This window comes from Labrus mixtus, chromosome 7 (assembly GCF_963584025.1).
Source record: "Labrus mixtus chromosome 7, fLabMix1.1, whole genome shotgun sequence".
Taxonomy (NCBI): Eukaryota; Metazoa; Chordata; class Actinopteri; order Labriformes; family Labridae; genus Labrus; species Labrus mixtus.
In genome coordinates, this window is record NC_083618.1 from 9,515,473 (window position 1) to 9,535,616 (window position 20,144).

At 40.5% G+C, this 20,144-nt stretch overlaps 3 protein-coding genes across 6 annotated transcripts in view; 1 reads left to right on the plus strand and 2 right to left on the minus strand.

Moving 5' to 3' along the window:
- Window positions 1-1,266, minus strand: part of LOC132977796 (inositol 1,4,5-trisphosphate receptor type 1) — a 71,189-nt gene extending 69,923 nt beyond the window's left edge. For 3 of the 4 annotated variants that reach the window (XM_061042640.1, XM_061042639.1, XM_061042638.1), the window contains exon 1: window positions 832-1,266. The gene's annotated coding sequence lies outside the window, so the exon portion shown is untranslated. The remainder of the gene's footprint in view (window positions 1-831) is intronic. The other variant, XM_061042642.1, reaches the window with a different exon arrangement.
- Window positions 1,267-1,530: 264 nt separating this feature from the next.
- On the plus strand, window positions 1,531-7,722 carry sumf1 (sulfatase modifying factor 1). Its single transcript, XM_061042644.1, has 9 exons — window positions 1,531-1,786; window positions 2,537-2,710; window positions 3,604-3,678; window positions 4,608-4,690; window positions 5,066-5,188; window positions 5,286-5,400; window positions 5,869-5,982; window positions 6,064-6,123; window positions 7,103-7,722. The coding sequence occupies exons 1-9, from the start codon at window positions 1,565-1,567 to the stop codon at window positions 7,202-7,204; spliced, it is 1,068 nt and encodes a 355-aa protein (XP_060898627.1). The 5' UTR covers window positions 1,531-1,564; the 3' UTR covers window positions 7,205-7,722.
- Window positions 7,723-8,165: 443 nt separating this feature from the next.
- Window positions 8,166-18,648, minus strand: LOC132977797 (leucine-rich repeat neuronal protein 1-like). The gene is made up of 2 exons (XM_061042643.1): window positions 18,247-18,648; window positions 8,166-11,281 (listed from the first exon to the last, which is right to left on the minus strand). The coding sequence occupies exon 2, from the start codon at window positions 11,075-11,077 to the stop codon at window positions 8,930-8,932; it is 2,148 nt and encodes a 715-aa protein (XP_060898626.1). The 5' UTR covers window positions 11,078-11,281; window positions 18,247-18,648; the 3' UTR covers window positions 8,166-8,929.
- Window positions 18,649-20,144: the final 1,496 nt, after the last annotated feature.

The window sequence follows — 20,144 nt, forward strand, 5'->3', positions numbered from 1 at the left end:
TGAATTATCATGTTTAACTTAATCTATAAAATAATTATTTGGGGATTCATCTGGCACTTAATGTGAAATTCTTGCAGCTACAGAGTACCCAGTTATGTGAAGTGTCACTTTTTTTTTGTAAAAGCCCGGCTTCCCCCTCCCCTGAGAGGACTACACTACACTGATACTATACCTGTCTGTTACCTTGGATTTGCATACAAGCAGCAGGGAAATATTTTGGTTGATGACACTGTAACCTGTTTGTTTTGTAGCTTTCGACTGGACAGTTAATGATTCAGCTACAAGGAAGGTTTGTGCACCTGCAACAGGTCATCTGTGCCAAGGCTGGGTCTGTGTGTAAGCAACGCTGGTCCACTTCACTCAGTTTATCTGCCTGCTTTTGAAGCACTGCCTCTCACTTAGGTCGATTAATGATGGAAAATAAACTAACGGGCTTTGACTGAATATTGTTAGTGGGAAGCCTAATCCAAAGACATACATGAAGACTTTTCTTCTGTTGTAGTCTAAACTGCCTACATGGACGCTTTTCTGGACACTTTTAGCACATGTAACTTGAGTAAACGAGTCGAAAACTGTCATTTTCAGTCGCCATCCGCAATCACACTGTTTCACCGCAAACCGAAATAATCATCATGCTCACTGTCTTGCCGGGTTTTTTTTTTTTGGGTCGTAGAGTGTCACTGAAGGCATCACAAGCTCTGCTCATGAACAATACGCGTTTTTCTGAACTATTAAAGACGAGCAAAGCAAACATTTTTTCTCCCTTGTGAGAAGATAGAAAAGGGAAAAGAGGAGGATGGTGAAGTGAACAAGTTGTGCGCGCAACTTTACCTCGACTGTGATAAACGCTGGGGTGTTCAGCTCTCTCTGCAGCAGCTAGGAGAGCATGACTGCGGCTTTTCTCCTTCCGACGGGCCGAGGGCGAGCTTCAGCCGTCAGCGACTCTTAATAATCCTGTTTATGTCTCTTTTTTTTTTTGACAGCTGTCGCACCTCTCTGCGCCTCTTGGTGCTCCGCGGCTGCGTTCACTGAGGCAGGCAGCACACTGGTTGGTTGAGCTGCCTGGCTCACTGCCACTTCTTCCTCGTCTTCTTCTTCTTCTTCTTCTTCTTCTTCTTCGTCTTCGTCTCAGGCGGTGGTAGTGATGAAAGCTGGTAAATGATGTCCATGTAGTCACATCCCTCCAGTAAGGAAAATCTGAATTATATTATCTCGCCCACTGTTAATACTTGACTGATAAGGTGAGCAAAAAAATATTTTTTATCTGACAAAAGCTGCCAACAGCACCCCCTTCTTTTGTGTAGGCCTGTTAGGCTACTTTTTCAGTTTTCGAGTGAATAATTCCATTGGCTGTAAAAAGGTAATCCAATGTAGGCTAATTTAAATCACTTTATTGTCATTATTTAAGTAGCCTATATTTTATTTTAAAAAAAAAAATGCAGTAGGCTAGTCGGGCACGAAAGAGTCAACTTTTGTTACAGTGCACCCAGCTGACTGACCACGTGACATTGCGGAAGTGAAAGTGACAACAACATGAGCGGAAAGTAAGCCGTGTACCGCGAGAATGGTGCGTAGTTTGGCGTTTCTCTTCGCTTTTGGTTGTGTGTGTTTGTGTGAACCTGCAGCCCAGCAGGCAGGGTCGAGCTGCGGCTGTGACAAGCTGAGCAGAGCAGCTACTGAGCGGCCGGCGGAGGAGGAGACGGAGGCAGCAGCCCACAAATACTCCCAAGGCGCCAATGAGAGACTGTATGAGGCACGGGGGAATGGGAAGACAATTCAAAGTCAGGTAAAGATATCGCTGCTCTCATTGTTCAATCTATTGTACCGTCCAAACAGTACTGAATACATGGGAATAGAAGCAAAGCGATTAAATGCCCAGTTTTCCTCTTATTCGAGCTGAAAGTATGAGTGGATGTGACGATACCATTCAAACAATATCAGATAAAGTAAACATGAGTGGTTGTATTTTTGTGTTGTAAAGTTTGATAAAGGATGTTTGGATACCTGATCGCCCACTCTAAATGCTTTTTTTTGGGGTCTAATTTGTAATTCAGTCTGACAGCAGGTTACGTGTCCTTCTGAAACTGAAACTTTCTCGGGTACTGCGCAGTTTCCCTTCAGCTCATAGGAAGGTACAAGAGGGAAGTTTGATAAAATGATAAGACCACTCTTTACTACAGGTTGGTTTGGCTATATTGTCTGAGAGAGATACTGAACCTGTAGGCTATCTGTCTATTTGAAGAAAACGTGTGATTCTAGTACTTCGACTAGTACGAGCAAATCAGTGATCATTTTTGTTTGGTTATTTAAAAAAAATTCAGTGAAGTTAACTCCTGTACCTGGTTTCTGTTTATAATATGATATGTTGGATCTATAATTATTTGTGCCTTTTATTGCTGTAGGTTTTTCCCTTGTGTTTGTGGAGTTAATTGAAGCTTGTTCAGCCTACCCAAATCTATCTCTGTACTTAGAATAAGTCATTCTGGGACCTGATCAAAAGTAACTGGGCTGCTTGTCTGTTATACCTTTCATACAGATGGTGCTGATTCCTGGAGGAGAGTTCCTGATGGGAACAGACGACCCAGGCATTCCTGCTGATGGTGAGGGCCCTCAGAGACTGGTGTATGTGGACTCCTTCTACATGGACATCCATGAAGTCACTAACAGACACTTTCAGAACTTTGTTGAGGCCAGTGAATACAAAACTCAGGTATGAATGATCACTTCATCTTTTTTCTTTTTTTTAAAGATTAATTTGTGGGCTTTTTATGCCTTTATTTGAGATAGGACAGTGGATAGAGTCAGAAACCAGGGTGAGAGAGAGAGTGGTGAACGACATGCAGGAAAGGAGCCACACTAAGGCCTCTCACTTGGTGGACCACAGCCTCCTTACATGGGGCACGTACAGTCGCGCACTAACCCCTAGCCTACCGGCGTCCCCAGAATAATCACTTTATCTTAGCTAAAATACTAATACAACATGTAACATTATCATAAAGTCTCCACATTATATTGTAATAACACACGTGTTAAGGAATATATCATCTGTCAATTCTGTAGTGAACTTTTTACACATCCTTTGGTTAATAGCTACAACTCTGACATCAATTTGTACCTGTTTCTTATTCAGAAATGGCATGTTACACACACACACACACACACACATATATATATATATATATTTTTTTTTTTTAAATAATCTTTCTGTTTTTTAAATTCATGTTATTAGGCTCTTGTAGAATTTGTTCGTGCTGTATTGTTTTCTGTATCTTTATTGTCCTGCAATAATATGACCATGCCCTTTTGACATTAAGACTCTGTGCCTCTTTAAGATTATTTGTCCAAATTATGGTGAAAATGATCAAATCTATATATATATTTTTTAAATATCTAGGCCAATCCCTTAAATGATATAATTAAAATGTCCTGGTTGAGAATCAATTGAACACATGTATATCATAAGCTGTTTTTAATTTGTTAAAATTGCATTGAATATATCACTTCCATAAAAACCCAGTATAAAAAGCAAATCTTTGCCAATGGTTATTTAAATGTTGTGTGTCTGTTAAATGTTTTTACTTCCTCATGTTTTCATTCTTAAAGGCAGAGATATTTAAAGACTCGTTTGTATTCGAGGGACTTTTGAGTGACAGTGTCAAAGACCAAATTGCCCAAGCAGTAAGTATGACTTTTCAATCGTTAAATGACCTTTACACCTCAGTTTCTAATGCTAAATGAGTATGTAGCATTGGTAGTGTCACGTCTATTTAATAAATACAAATTACACATGTCTGGGGAAAAATACTGACTGCTAGTTCTGACAACTATATACTGCATTTAAAAATGTTTCCTGTAACAGGTTCATGTAGTGAACGATCTTCACATCGTCTTATAGACTGCCAGAAGTGTTTTATTCAAAACAGTTATTTTTAATACTATGGTTTGTTTAATTATATCACACATTTTCAAGTATTAGCACTGAAGAAATTGGAGTTATGTCAGATTTGCTCTGTTGCAGAAGTGCTTAAAGCACAATGTTATGTTTCCTGCCTATTGGAAAATATGTAAACATGGCAGTGATTTTCCAAAAAAAGAAGAAAGAACATGTTTTATTGTTCATTAAAATTATAATGTGAAATAAAATGTTAAATCTCTATAATGTCATAATATTTTGGTGTTTTTCCAACTATAATGCTCCTGAATATATCAAGATGTGCACTAAGCCTCAACCTGGAGGGCTTTCAAAGTACCCGCCCTGGGTTGCACATATTTTGGCTTCAGGCTCTTATTTAAGAGTTTTGAGAAGGTTCACAGATTGGTTAGAAGAGGCCTGAGCACAGCAGGCCTCCTGTAGACGAAAGCCAGACAGCAAGGAATTAGCTGCTTCATCTCAGCTGTCATGTGCAGCCTGATCCTACGGCTGAGGAGGTGCTCTGTACCCATTAGGTCAGCAACACTGGAGAACGTTAGAGCAATACAATTCTGTACAAAAATTAAGATTCTAGATAGGCATTGAAGTGTGATTGTTAGAGAAAAGAAAACAACAATTATAACAGAGATAATACTATATCAGTCACAAACCACTGCTGCTATCACTTTTGAACTAGGTTGCTGCTGCCCCCTGGTGGCTACCAGTCAAAGGAGCTGACTGGAAGCACCCAGAAGGTCCAGACTCAACTTCAGCTGACAGGTCAGAAGATGCTCTTTCTACACAGGAAACCCCATGATATTTTCAAGAATATATTTGAATAAAAAGCTAACATTATTTAACTTGTCTTAAAATATGAACACATTTCCTATGTGAGTGACGGAGTAAAATTCACTTTTTTTCTTTGTTATACCTTATTCACTTGAAGCATGTTTGAGGTTTCAGTCATCTTTGTCCCTAATCACTTGCACCATGGTGAGATAGATCTCTACTTCTAGACACAATTAAAACAAAATGAAAGAATTATTATTTTACAGACTTGCAAACATTTAATCCTATTTTTGAATCCAAAAGGAGGATTTCTGTCAGAAAAAAAATCAAGCCGAGTAATAATTTAAAAACCTGTTTTGTTAGTAGGCTGGACCATCCTGTGGTCCATGTGTCCTGGGAGGATGCTGTTGCCTACTGCTCCTGGGCCAACAAGAGGCTTCCCACAGAGGCAGAGTGGGAGTACGCCTGCAGGGGCGGCCTCAAAGACAGGTAAGATACATGTATGATATGCCACTATAAAAGAATTCTCTGTGCTTGTGGCCTTCATCGCATGTGGAATATCATGATGTACTTCCTCTTCATGTAGACTATACCCCTGGGGAAACAAGTTGTACCCGAAAGGAGAACACTATGCCAACCTCTGGCAGGGAGATTTCCCCAACAACAACTCTGGGGATGATGGATACAACAAAACCTCACCGGTAGGACCCAGAGGGAAAGACGTAGACTTACTTCAGTTGTTGCAATAAAGACCTTTCAGCTATTCTTGAGCCATTGATGTGAAACTGGAAACTGAATTATAATCAAGCTGCTGTCTACAGAGTCTACAGGAAATGAAAGGTGCCTGAGATAAAAGCTTGCCTCTGAAGTTGATAAAGTCACAACTGCAGCTACCAGATATCAGATGAATAATAATTGGATGGTATTAATTTTGTTCTGTACAATGGTGGACGTTAAGAGCAAATATAGAATTATCAATCAGGAGCGTATGCACATAATTCTTGAATGTGTGAGCTGTTGAGGGAAATTGTATTTTTGTGATTCTGCCAGCTAAAATAACACCAACTCCCATTCTTCTATATATCTATTTGAGCAAAAACTGGTTTGTATCAATATAGTTCTTTATCAGAACAGTTTTTATGTGACACCATTCCCACTGTACCCTGCAGGTGATGTCCTTTCCTGCTAATAGTTTTGGTCTCTATGACATGGTGGGTAACGTGTGGGAATGGACCTCAGACTGGTGGACTGTGATTCATACCACTGACCACCAACAAAACCCAGTAAGAAGACATTATCTTTAAGCTTTTGTGTTTAATTAGGTTTATTTTTTTCCCTGATGTTTCATCATATTTCTCTTTCAGACTGGTCCTCCATCAGGCACAGACAAGGTGAAGAAGGGAGGATCATACATGTGTCACAAGGTAAATGAGACCCCTGCTACTACATTGTAATTGTTATTATTGCTGTATTGAATCAATTGGTTGAAACCTTGAAAAAAAATTGCAGTCTGAATTTTTTGTGACATATTTTTTTTAGTTGTTTTCATTATTGTAATTATTTATTAATAATATGCCTAAAACAGGCTGACAAGACACCATTATTTAGCACACAAAAAAAGAATAGAAACCAAATAATACGCAGTTTAAAACCCTAGACAGAATATTGAGAATTAAATCAATGACAGTTTCTTTTCAATCTCTTGCAGAAAAAAAAGTGGCCATCTTTTAAGCCATTCCGTTCTGACATCCTCATTGTAGCAAACATTTCAGGCTAAAATAGCTCACTTGGCAAGCAGTGAGACTATTGTGTGCATATAGGTCTTTTGTGCAACAATTTAAATGAAACGGTTCTGACTAAATTGAAACATTTTTGTAGTATGTATTGAACCAAAGCAACAAAAGGCAACACACGCTCTGACAAAAACATTTACAAAGGATGCAGTAGAGCTTGTTGTTACTTTCCACCTGTTATTAGTGCAGGCACAGCAGCCTGACACAGTATAGTGCTCATACTAATGCATGTGGTGCATTTACTTTATGTGCTACACTGTTTTTACCGCCCACTGGTGACCATTTCAGTTTGCCTGCCACCAGCATTTGTTGCCATGGGAATGTGACCGAATGCATGCTGTACAAGTCCTGAGCACAGAGATTTGCTTGTTTCATTTGAATAACCCATGTGATTGGAGGGAGGATGACAGTTAGAAATGCTTAATGAATGCATCCAAACATGCTCAGTACAGAATGAGCAAAAAAAGAAACTGAAATAAAGTTGTGACTACAATAGGAAGTTACTGAGTATTAGTCTTTATACTTTTTGATTATTTTTATGCTTTCAAGCACAGTCAAGACAATAGATGTATTAACAGTATGTTCCCCCCTTCTTCTTCCTCTTCTCCAGTCTTACTGTTACAGATACAGGTGTGCAGCCCGAAGCCAAAACACTCCGGACAGCTCTGCCTCTAATCTTGGTTTCCGTTGTGTCTCTAAGGAACAACAGTGACCTCAGCTGTGTGTCCGAAACACTGTGTCCTTTATTTAAGCTTATCTCTGGCCTCAATGTTGGATGTGGAGTAAAAAAAAAAAAAGTGTGAAAGTGGATTCCTAAATGCCATCTCATTAATGTGCAGTTGAAGATGAGAACGACAGAGGACTGGCCTGAGGTGTAAAGAATGTCTTACATTCTAGCAGATCATCTCAGAAGAAGGGATTTTATAATGGTATTATTTTTGTATTTTTTTAAAGGAACAAACAGAAGACATAAAACATGTTTTTTTTAATAAAACAATTGTATTGATTATCAGCAAGGACTTGCTGAGATTTAGACTGAAAGTCCATGAGAACTTTTTTTCATTTACTGTGGGATTTCTGTTGTCCAAAAAGAAACACTTTTTTATTGAGCCTTGAGTCTTGAATAACAAGACAAATGTGGCTCTTTTTGGCATAATATGACTCAGAATGGTAATTTTTGCACTTGTATGGGAGACTTTAAGTTTATTAAAAGTAATGCCTTACCTCACCTATACTTTGTTATCAAAGTCACTAGCATTGTATATGTATACCAACTACAGCGTTGTAGGATAAAAAGGTGTAATATATAGTTGTAGTGACATCCAGCAGAGGGCAGCACATGCTTAAATATCTATCTTATCTTTCTAACAATCTGTCTCTGATTCATCCATCTGTCTGTTTGCCTGATGGTCAATCAAATATATGAGCATATTTGAGAAGTTAAGCTGACACAGTATGAGTTCTGTCTGTGAAGATGGTTCAGGGCAGTCTGGGCCGTGACAGTGAAAAGCTGATTCAGGCAGTTTTGGACTGAGCACAGCTTAAGTTCCTCTAAGTAAGAAGATTAAGAATCCAAATGAAACCATGTGCATGTATCCTCAGGGAGTACCGGTAAGTGTGCCTGTCAAAACGGAAAGATTAAGAATAGAGCAGGATTTTAAAAAAGACTACACTTCTTGAAAAAAGGCCAAAAAGTTATTTATTTGTAACTTCTTTAGTAGGCTATACATATTGCATGTGAAAATAATAAACTAAGCAGACAGCAAATAATTCTAGCAAAATTGGATGATTAAACAGGGAAAGGGAAAAAAGGATACTAGTGCACCATAAAAATAAGTAACTAAAAGTTTTTTAACAAGCATTTGTATTTCTAGCATTAATATCACAATATAATCAAACTAAAATCCTATTCTTGTAATTTAAATCAAATCTCAAAGGTATAGTTGATACAACATTACTGCACAATTGCTAACATTCAGTTGACAGTTTAAAAAGTCTAAACCCTGCTGTCAGCGTTAAATTGAAGTTCAGACAAACTTCATTACCTATCAGTGCACAACAGATTACCTGTCTTACAAAGAAACACTGATTCCACTAGTGCGACACGAGTTCCTTCAGTCCCCGCTGCTGTATAATTAACTCAAAAAAAAGTGAGTCAGAAATGCACCACATGGACAAAATGTTAGCAACTAAGAGACAACCTGCAGGCTAAATACAGCTGCTATCTTCAAGAGTTCAAAACCATTAAAGAGATAGAAAGAATCAAATAAATGCGATACGCTATACTAATAAAAATCATGTCCTTGATCACTCTGCCTCTGTAGCAAAGCTGAGAATACAAAAAAACTTTGCAATTTTACTTGACTTTTGCACCAAAATGGCAAAAGTGTGTCTTTTTGTGCTGCTGGAGAGGCAGCAAGGCCTCCTTACTCAATCATCACCACATGTAATAACTACGTGTTGTATCAACAGGAGAGGGTTTTCCCTCTGTGCCGCCGTCTTTGTCCTTCTCACTTTCAGCCTCCCACAGGTTGATGAGAGGAGGGTAGAGCTCATTCAGGGGGATGGAGGAAGTCTTCAGCATGTATTTCTTTAGAGAGTGGTGGTAGTTTTTTCTCTTCCACCTACGGGCCATGTAGACACCCACAGTGCCCAGACTGAGAAAGGCTAGCATGGTTGCCATGACAGCTAGCACAGCTACACTTGGATGCTGGTCAGAGAGGTCCAAGGCAAATGTAGTGCTACGTGTTGTGACGTTAACACAAGACTTGTGTGTCTGCAGGTGTACGTTGGAGACCGTGAGACACACCTCGTACTCAGTAGCAGGTTGAAGGTGTGTTAGGTTGTACTCATGAACGTCTACAGGCACGCGAGCTGTGTAGGTGATGTGTGGGTTGTCAATCTTCATGGTGGCTGAAGCCCATTTCAGGTCTGAAGACAAGACATTAGAGTTGACTTTCCAGGAGACCAGGATGGAGTGTGACTCAGTCTGCTTGACATAGATCTTCATCACCTGGGCACTGTCAAGAAGGGTTCCATTTACGCGGACAGTGACAACTCGGGTGTCCGCTCCTTCCGTGTTCTGCGCCACACAGGTGTAACGACCAGAATCCTCCACCTGAACGTGGGACAGCCGAAGGGTTCCCTCACTGCTCAAGTGATGCCGCTCTGACACAGTGTCGACTGTGATTTTGGACCCAAGAGGAGTCACCCAGTAGATCTCCGGCTCGGGCTCAGACATGGCCCTGCAGTCGAGACTGATGCTCATGCCCAGCTCGAGGTTCAAGTGGCTTGGGAAGGTATTGTGGGATATTAGGGGGAGGCATTGCTCAGGGGAATCCAGCAGCTTTAGCCCTCGAACGTGCTGGCCTCTGAGTTCTGGTGGAGAGCTGCACAACATGGCCAGAGGCTCCATGAAGCGTACTGTGGTCCTGTTGGAACTCATCCACTGAATTACACAGTCACAGCGCAATGGATTGCTATGTAGACTGATCTCTCGCAAATTAGGTAGCACTTCCACTGTGTGCTGGTAAAGGGCAGTGAGGGCATTATTGTTGAGCATCAGGCTCTCCAATGAGGGCATGTCCCTGAAGGCCAATTTATGCACATATGACAGTTTAGGATTGTTTGTTGCCTCCAGCTTAGTCAGTTCTGGTAGGTTGTCCATAGCATAGCGGTCAATCGAAACTAACTCCATCATGTTATTGATACCCAGCTCCTTGAGACGTAACATGTTCCTGAAATCTCCCTCCTGGATTTTGTTGACTGGATTTTTGTTTAAATCCAAGAATTTCAGATTTGGAACTTTCTGAAGAGCCAGTTGAGGGATTCTGACCAGTTTGTTGTCATAGAAAGAAATGCTTTCAAGGGTATCCAAACCAACAAATGCATTTGCTGGAACAACAGTGAGGTCCATTCCAGCCAGAACAAGACTCCTGAGGCTTCCAAGTGGCTTAAAGTTCATGTCTAGAAGGCCGATAACTGGGTTTTCCCCAATCATCAGGATCTCCAGGTTGGGTGTTTCTTCAAACCAGCGGCTGTCTATGACATGGAGCTTGTTGGAGTTAAGATGAAGGCGCAGCAGGTTGTGCAGGCCTGCAAATGCTCTAGGCGAGATGGAACTTATCTGGTTGTGGTTGATGTAGAGTTCCTGGAGACTGGAGAGGTTTCCAAGGCAGTGGTCTGGCAGCTGGCTGATATGGTTCTCTTCTAGATGCAGGGTGGTCAGGTGCTTCATGCCTGTGAGGCCTACAGCTTCCACTGTGCTGAAGTTGTTCTGGGATACATCCAGCTCTGTCAGGTTGAACAGCGCCTCCAGTTCTCCGCTGGTGTAAGAAATGGCATTACTTTGGAGTAGTAACACCTGCGTATCAGTTGACAGATTTGTAGGGATGCGAGTTAGCCTCAAGTCATTGCAATCCACTGTGGTTGCCTCCTTGTAGGTGGACTGGGGTGTGAACCAAGGGCGGACCTCGCAGACACACAAATGGGGACATTCTTTGCTGAGTATAGGCGACAAAGAGGAAAGAAGCAATCCCATGCACAGCCATAGCAGAGGAGGCCAGGGCTTTGAGCTCACTGCCATGTTGCTCTCTCTGCTCAGACAAAGCCTAGACAAGAGGCAGGGTTCTGGGGAAAGGCTTGCAGGTAAGGTTCATGAGCATTAGTCTTCTTTACTGCTTGCAAGATGCTGTAGGCACTCTCCAAAGCGGTGATCTCTTATCCAGGAGAAAGTTATTTGCTAAAGTCAGGGCAGAGGATCATCTGGTCCAAACGTCACTTGTTAAGCCTAAAAAAACACAAAAAAAACAGAAATGTTAAAGCCTGCAATTTGAATATGAGGTTTTTTTTTTATAATCTGCATGCCAACAGTTAGTCAAACACATAACAGCAAGGAAATGAAACTGCACAAAATGATGCTAGACAGTCACAGCGTCATATTTGGTTTCCTTGTTCAAGGGAGTTATTTGATGTGTCTGACGGGGCAGAATGACTCTTTCAAATGTACTATTTGTCCTGCAGTCATGTCATTATTTACAACCAATTAATGACCTCTTACACAGCCAGCCACGATTTGTGAATTGATAAATTAAAAAAAGAAGACAGATTTAAATGACATTGAGACCATACATGCTAAACGACTACTTAAGACTAGGGTCAGGGTTAGACTTTTTATTGTTCCACAAATGAAAATTAGAGGTTCTGTTTCTTTACATGATGGATAGAAACTAGTCTCAACAATGGCCTGAAATGTATAACTCCCCATATTAGCGTTATGAGAACGATGTAAAGTTTTGGTGAAATACGCTCTGTATTTATCAGTATCATGAATAGTTTGATTTAAGCACTGCCTCCCTGATGTGTTGCTGGCTGTCTCTTTAGAGATTACCAACATGTATTTCTCTATGCCCCGGGTAGATTATCTGCATATCAGCTTGGTATCAGTGATCCTCTTGAGCGAGTGTGGGGTGGGCACAGCCGGCAGCTCTGGCTGTGAGCCCATTACACAACAGGTTTAATAATCATGGAGTATGTGCTCTTCACTGTTAATCACTTACTACTCATGATACAGGCCAGTGGATAACAGTTGTACACATTTTAAGGGCAAGTGTTGAGGATGTACTGTGATGGGAGAATTCCATGACTGATATAAGACAAGCAGAGATAGACTGGAGTGCTCAGACAGACTTCATACCCATATGAATTGCACTATTTTATGCCTTCACTATCATTTGTGACATTATTTTACAAAAAAATACACAACTATATCTGACTCAATCATTTGTGTGTGTGTGTGTGTGTGTGTGTGTGTGTGTGTGTGTGTGTGTGTGTGTGTGTGTGTGTGTGTGTGTGTGTGTGTGTGTGTGTGTGTGTGTCAGTTATTGACTGTATGTATGTATGTATGAGAGATTTGGCAAAAGTGGTAATTATTCAACAACCAAAAAAATAGGCAGTTTCTGTGTTAGTTTAATTTGTCAAGGGGGACAGAAAAAGACACTCGTGGCTTTCTCTCACTCAATAAAACTAAGCACCACAGTGTCAGCTTGTAGTGAAACTCAGATTTATCCTCACAAATAAACTGAGGCTTTGCATTAATTTGGGTGTGTGTTTATGTAAGAGTGTGTGTGTGTGTGTGTGTGTGTGTGTGTGTGTGTGTGTGTGTGTGTGTGTGTGTGTGTGTGTGTGTGTGTGTGTGTGTGTGTGTGTGTGTGTGTGTGTGTGTGTGTGTGTGAGACAGGGAGAGATTATTTTTGTTTTACATGAAAACCGACAAGTTTCTCTTATATTAACATACAGATTGTTTTCTTTCCCTTTTCGGTTCTGTCAGTTCATGTCCTGCAATGTGTTGACATTTTTTTTTTTTTTTAACCAATGCAACTCTACACTATAGAGTGCAAGACTATGGTGTGGCAAAAATGGCATCAACAGATTCATCTGAAAATGTGAACATGTCAGAAGTGTGTCACTCACTGCATGGTCGAAGCAGCTTCGACCATGCAGTAGAAAGATAAAGCATCACAGCTTGTTCATGTTTGTTTCCCTCGGAGTGAAGACACATTTGATGCGTGATAAAAGGTGGCTACAGGGCCTTCAATGACTTGGTCACACTCAGGCTGATCTAATTGATTTCTTCAGTGTGACTAAAGTTTGGCAACGGCCCTGCATCAGTTCCTCAGGGCCGTAGCTTAGTATCTACACTGTGCTATGATAACTGCTAATCACGTGGCAACTCTTTCTGCTTTTAATTGTCCATCATTTAGTTTCTTCAGCGATACAACCAAATGTATTTTAAATGAAGCTCCCTGCCCGTTAATACACTTTGATTCATAGACATTTATGTATTCATATCCGTCTGTCTCTGTCTTTCTCCATGCTCAGGTATGAAATAGGAAGAGGCAGGCAGAGTAATCGCTGATTTCATACTGAGGCCATAAAACTCAGACACCTGGCACTAAGTTTCTGGCAGACTGGCAGCACTGTGGGGATCTGCATCCGTTCCCACCTACCTCTCACTGTGCGTACGTGTTGACCTTAGTGACCCAAGGAGGCTCTGCTGAGCACATATGCTCTTTTGATGGCCCACTTCATTATTAATACAGAACACTAATCCATATTTACAGGCACAAGCATACTTCAGGTACCTATTGTTTGGCACAGAGCAGCTCTACTGATGGTTGGAGTTAAGCATCATACTTTAGGATACCTTAAAGCCAAGCTATGCTGGCCGGATATGAGATCCCTCACTTTACACATAACCCATATTACCTGACTCCTGATAGTCTAGGGTTTACATAAAGTCTCCTGCTCTGCTTCCCTGGATTAAGTACTTAAAACAGAAATTGTTGACATTGTGAAGATAATAGCTTTCATTTGATGGCATACAACAAACTAAACTTCACAGCTCTATCACCAACATTTTCCTCAAAGCATCTATCGAATAAGTGGCATAACCTTCACACTTATTTTTTTTATTATTTTATTTTTTTTAAATACTTTATTGCAGGCTGTTTTACTACATTACAAGTTGTCATATTTCATCACATTTTGTTCATCCTGGCACATTTTTATATAGAATTATTTAAACATACAAGAATACATACAACATGAAATAAAAGAAAAATAAAGAAAAATCCAAAGAAAAGGTACGAAGAACCTTCATACAAGAATAACTTTCTTATTTAGATCAAATAAAACTAAAGCTGACTTTCATTATAAGGGCAAATATTACACAAATTATAGTTTTATCGAATTACTTAGCCCTATGTTTGGCTACACATGATAACTGTTGATGTTCACAATCTTTTACAACTCATCAAACACTTCCAAGTTTGCTACTATGTAAATCATATTGTTTGTGTTTGTTTGTTTTCTTTCTCACCAGGATACAAATAGGATTTATATTCTGTTCAGTTTTTTTCTATTTTGATCGAAGTCTATGGTAGTCTTGCGATGACTCTTCTCTCCATACAAGACAGTAATTACACCAGAGAAGAAGTGTATTCCTACAGGATCATATTGAAGAGGGACTGAGATGATGCTGTACGGAGTCACTTTGTTGAAATAACAATGTTGTTCTCTGGGATGTGAAACAGATTATGATTAATTCTCTCACTATCAAAGCACGATCTGACCAGTTGTGCACCAGGCACCAGCAACTGTATCCTGAAACTCTACCGCTAATCTCTTGGCCAGAGCTATGAAGAGCAATTACACTGCAGGATTCACATTAAAAATGCATGCATATACATATGTATATCTGCAGTGCATCCATCTCCAAACTGCCACAAAACACACACCGTTTGTTTTCCCACTCGTATTTGACATGCATGCATACACAAAGCACTGGAAGGAAACAGAAAAATCCCTCAACAGCTCGGCATTATCCAGTTGACTGTCTGATCTGACGCCTCCAGCAGGAGGGATTTACTGTCTTTACCCACCCAATCCTTATGAGGTTTTTAATCCATGCACACATTGCACATTAAACACACACGCATGCACACACACACACATACACAGAACACACACACAACCATACATCTACAGTATCTGTTATTTTAACTAAGTTTGCATTTATCCTCAGAGCATCACAGGCCTGGAGGATCAAAGTGAGACGGCGAGATGTAATTGTGGGACATAATGAGCTCAGTCTGCTTGATACTGCGGCCTCATGAATGTATTTATATGCCAGGATCTCTGGGAAAACACCGAGAGCAATAAACTTAAACAGAGAAACACGGTCCTGCAGTTAAATGCGGAGCGCATTTCTCTTTAAATCTGTGAACTCTTTGGTCTTTGTGTGCAGGCGGCAGTGTTTGTTTTCAGTCGAAGAAGCCAAAAAAGATTCCCTGTTTTGCAGGGCCTTAAATCAAATCTCTTTGGTAGGTTTCAAGAAATTGTCTTTAACTAAATGTAGTTTCAAACTTTCTCAGAATTCACATGTAACGCTGCTAATAAACACCTCAGCATGTGCCACTGGTGCAGCCAGGAGGAACCTCACTTGAGAGCAGATTGCATCTTTTTTTATAGGACTCTGTGCTTTGCTCCCCCTTTTAGTCCTCAGGCCCTTTTCATCGGGTGCAAAATGTAAGCAGTGTTTCTGAATCAGCAGCCCCTCAACAGGCTCACAGACATGCCGTCACCATAGCAACAGCTATGCCACTGGCATGTTTGTTTCATAACCACAGGAAGACAGCTATTAGTGGCATCAGGAAGCTAAAGGCAGTGCTTAATGTCCAAGAAGGTGACTACAGGATACGGCACCTTTGTAATAAGAGTTTTCGCTAAGTTTTTTCACCAAAGCTATCAGATTTTAAATACAACTTTCAAACCAGAGCTATGATGCAGGGCCTGAAAGCTAAGTACTCCTGCCTGATGTTTTCTCCATGTCCTTACTGCGCTGGCCTGCCTGTGAGATGTCCTGTTCTGCTCCATTAGTATGCAAGCATCTCCCTCCACATCACACAGAGCTTTGGTGCAGCTGCTGATGGCAGAGGTGTGGAGCCGAGGAGGAGGAGGAGGAGGAGGAGGAGAAGAAGGATGAGTGTCCACTCAGTCAGAGAAGAGAGAGAGAGTAAAGAGGGAGAGGATGGGGAGCTCTGTTTCAATTAGAAGGCCACAGGAGGAAACCGCTGAGCTGAAAACATAACAGGCCTGAAGGTAAAATGAGTAAAATCTGAAAACCACATATGGATTTAAAGAAGGCTAAGTTATGCATTGTGTCTTCAGACTCTATTAAGGTTTAAAAAGACAGAATAAGAATGCACTATTTAATTTTTCTCCTCTGGCTCTCTTTTTTCTCGTTTTCTCCCCTGACCCTCACCCCTCCCACACACACACACACACACACACACACACACTTCATCCGTCTTTACAGTTGCACTGCTGGTGAAAAGCCAATTTGTCATCACTGGAGAATCAATCAATAAAGCTGACAGTGCCAAGGTTACTAATCTCAGGGGAATCCCTTTTTGAAACAATGCAGGTTCGAGAGAAGAGAAACTCACACAATGAAAATTGACCTCCACCACCACAAAGGATCAAACTAAACCAGATTTTCATAAATGTTTCTCTGCTTGATCTGCTTCACAGTTTAGTGTACTAGTTTTTCAGCTTTAATCTCATATGAGTTCAGTGGGATTCTATTTCAAAATAGTTTTCTTTAAGCAGTGAGTCAAAGTATTTTTCTAACCCTTTCCATCTAGATTAATTTTTCATTTCATTGCTTAGAAAAACAAAGGATGAAAAAACAGCTGACTCAGTTTTCTTTTTTTCTTTTTTTTATGAAACTTCTAAATGCCCCCTCTTATTCCCATGTTCCCCCATTCAGATCACGCACACAAAAGGCTGAAGGTCAAGCTGTTGCACCATCGCCTCCGCCTCGATGGAAACCTCAGTACCAGCACATGCTTAGTAAGTAAGGCTTGATGACACAATGGCTCTTGCCCAAACACACACAAACACACAGTCTTTGTTTGTGGAGGTTCTCACACTCACTCACTACCAGCTGAGGAGATACGTCACTGTGTATTGTGAAGATTGGGGGAAGGTGCCATGGCCCTTTAAACTCCCTGGCTCATTGGGTGACATATGTATCAATTATCTGCGTTACTCCCAAGACAAAGAAGTCTACGTTTATTTGTAAGGTAGAAAACAGGAAATGAATAATATGCACCATGTCTTTACTGTTTTTGATATAACTTGATGAAACTAACTCCTATGTGAGTTCTTTGTGATATAACCTCAGTAACAGGTGCCGGTTTAATGCAGCAGCTGAAACAACAGAGCCCACTTGACAAAGGTGACCCCAACAATACCACCACACTCCCCCGATGTCTCAAACTTCTGAGTAGAAAACACTGGATTGCCTTTTTCTTTCTCCTCAGTGTCTTCACTTCAGACATCTGCCAATTTCCTGACCCTTAGACATGCAAATAGGCTCTATGGAGCAACTGAGCCCAGAGCTGCTGTTTCAGCTGCTGTCTGCACTGTGAGTGATGCTGCACTTTGTGTAAATGTTAGGTGAACCCTGTGTCACAGAGCGGTGAAATGTCAGGGCTGCAGGTTTAATTATGAGCACCTTAGAGAGCCACAAATCACACTGAAGTTTGGATTTTATAGCAAAAAAAAAAAGTATTAAAATAAAGTAAATAAAATAAAATAAAATCCAAACTTAATGAGTGCGGTGCAAATATTTATCTAGTCCTTTTTTTTCTTTGATTCCCTTAATCTGATATCTGACTAAATCATGTTTATCACTTGTCTAGAGCTGAAAAATACTGTAACACTCACGAGTTTAGTATCATGCAGAGGCGTGTGTCCTTGCAAATCATTATGTTCAATTGTCAATTTCTGATTCGCATCGCAGTTAAATGATGATTTGACATCGATTAACATGAATAAACTTGTATGGATCAATTTTCTATCCAAATGAAATCTTTCTTAGTTTATGCTTTAAAAAACACTGTAAGTCCTCTCTGCGGTATAAACACGCGGTGCACGAGGACCCACGCCATGAGGAGGAACGCGTTATTATTTCATTTTTGTTGATCTATGCATTTCCAAAAAGAAAAGAAAGAAATCATGAGAATGAAGACTTTTTTTTTTTATCTATCAGGACTGAATTTTCATCATTTTATCATCATTCTCTACTCAGCATCAATAAAGGTCACCATCCAAAATAAATAAAAGGGATAGACTATGTATCACAATTTCAGAAGCCTGTATGCATAACCCACGAAGACGTGTTCTCACCTTTAGAGCTCCGTATCCTCTCTGCGCGAAGCTGCTGCAGGCTACTGTGTTTGACCCATGCGGTATCCGCATCTCCAGGATTATGCGCGATGGGAGAAGAGTAGCCTTTATTTCAGAATAAAAATAATCAGCCGTAAGAACGACAATGAAACACATCGGTGGGGGGAAAAAAAGAAACCTTTCCCCGGTGCTGCTGGAGACACACTGACACTTCAGCAGTCGAAGCGCTGCAGCGGTGCACCGTGACGAGCAGCTGCCTGGCGCAGGTCAGCTGGACTCAAACGACTCTGACTTCGACAAAACAGGCAACCCTCACCATCTGTTCTGTCATCAACATGCACCATGGGAACCAGAGTCCCACCCTGCTGAACATCAGCTTCGAGGTGCGAATATTATGCTGTCAGTGATTGTGGAGCCAATGACATCAGACTGCACAGAGCTGATCTCATTGTTTGAATGTTTTTAATGTTGTTGATGACAGAAATGAGCTTTACACTGATTTTATTTTCATATTTAGAAAGGGAAAACCTTGTTTCCAAAGTTATTCTTCACTAAATGATTTGCTTATTAATAACGCATAGACTTTAAAAATGATCTTGTAAATCCCCCTCCTCTCTTTCCTCCCTCCTCCCACACACACATGCACAAGATGAGAGATAAATATTTTCTTTCAGACATGTCCCTTGTTTGCACCCTCCCCCCCCCCCCCCCCCCCCCCCCCCCCCCCCCCACCCTTCTCCAAGGGGAGCAGTGAAAATGACAGTGTTTCATCACTTGCTGTTTGACGAGCTGCTTTGGGAGCTGTCTACTTCTGCTTCTTCATCCGCTCTGTAAAGCTACAAAGAAGGAGTGTGATTGTCTCAGTGTCAGAACAGGAAAGTGCACCAGACAAGTTGTCACCTACAAGCTATATCACAAAGCAAGATGTATTTAAATGGTGAGGTTCCATTATAAGCCCTCCTCATGTTTTTTTTACCTCACCACCACAAGCCTGTCTCCTCTCTGTTGTATTTTATGTGTTGGACTATTGCATGTATTTTGTGCAAACAAACAAATAAATATTCGTATAGGAAATCTACATTTCTTTTCATTATATTCCATAGAACACATATTTGTAGCATATGGAGGTTCGACTTCCTCCATCTCTGCTGAATAATCTTTAAGCAGAATATTGGATATCTACATGAACCAAGATTATAGTCTTGGTGTGTTTTTTAGGGCGTAAAAGAATCCAGAGAAGCATGTTTGACACGTCTATGCCTTATTAATGAAATGCATGAATAGTAAATGCAGTTTGATGCATTTATCCTAAAGCTTTATCCGCAACACAAACAGGTTCAGCAAAGCTGACATCTTTTTGGGCATCTTGGGTCATTGGTTTTTATAACAAAACATTCAAATACTCAATGAACTTTTCCAGTTTTTAACTCTGGAACACATTACCAGCCAAGGTAAATTTAATCCCATATAAAATAATTCTTAATAAAGGTTAAATGTTCGCTTAAAGCTTACCAGAGCTGTACTCATGTAGAGTTTGTTCTCGTTTTAATTTGAGTATGGAATTTGTTTATTGTTACTGCCTGTAATGCAGGCATGGACACAGTAAACCTTTAGCACTGGTAAATAAATCATCGAGTTGCCTCAGCGTCAGTTGCAAAACAGGCAAAGTGCACCCTGTAAAATTACTCTCTTTAAATAATAGGAAAGAATACACAAACCATTGGGCTCATAGACATGAGACATAAAGTAAATCTTAACAAACACAACTCTAATCTTACAATCCTGAAATCTTTTTTTTCTTGAAGCAATAGCCAAATGAGGGGAAAGAGTTAAAAAAATAGCAAAAGCTTTCAACTCTTGGAGCAACACATCAGTTTCACACTCTGTATTGGCACAGA

Excerpts from the sequence above, each read along its gene's own strand:
- LOC132977797 (XM_061042643.1), bottom strand. The coding sequence starts at position 11,077 with ATGGCAGTGAGCTCAAAGCCCTGGCCTCCTCTGCTATGGCTGTGCATG.
- sumf1 (XM_061042644.1), top strand. The coding sequence starts at position 1,565 with ATGGTGCGTAGTTTGGCGTTTCTCTTCGCTTTTGGTTGTGTGTGTTTG. Across the intron at positions 1,787-2,536 it reads GGAAGACAATTCAAAGTCAG|ATGGTGCTGATTCCTGGAGG; the intron begins GTAAAGATATCG and ends CCTTTCATACAG. Across the intron at positions 3,679-4,607 it reads AAGACCAAATTGCCCAAGCA|GTTGCTGCTGCCCCCTGGTG; the intron begins GTAAGTATGACT and ends CTTTTGAACTAG.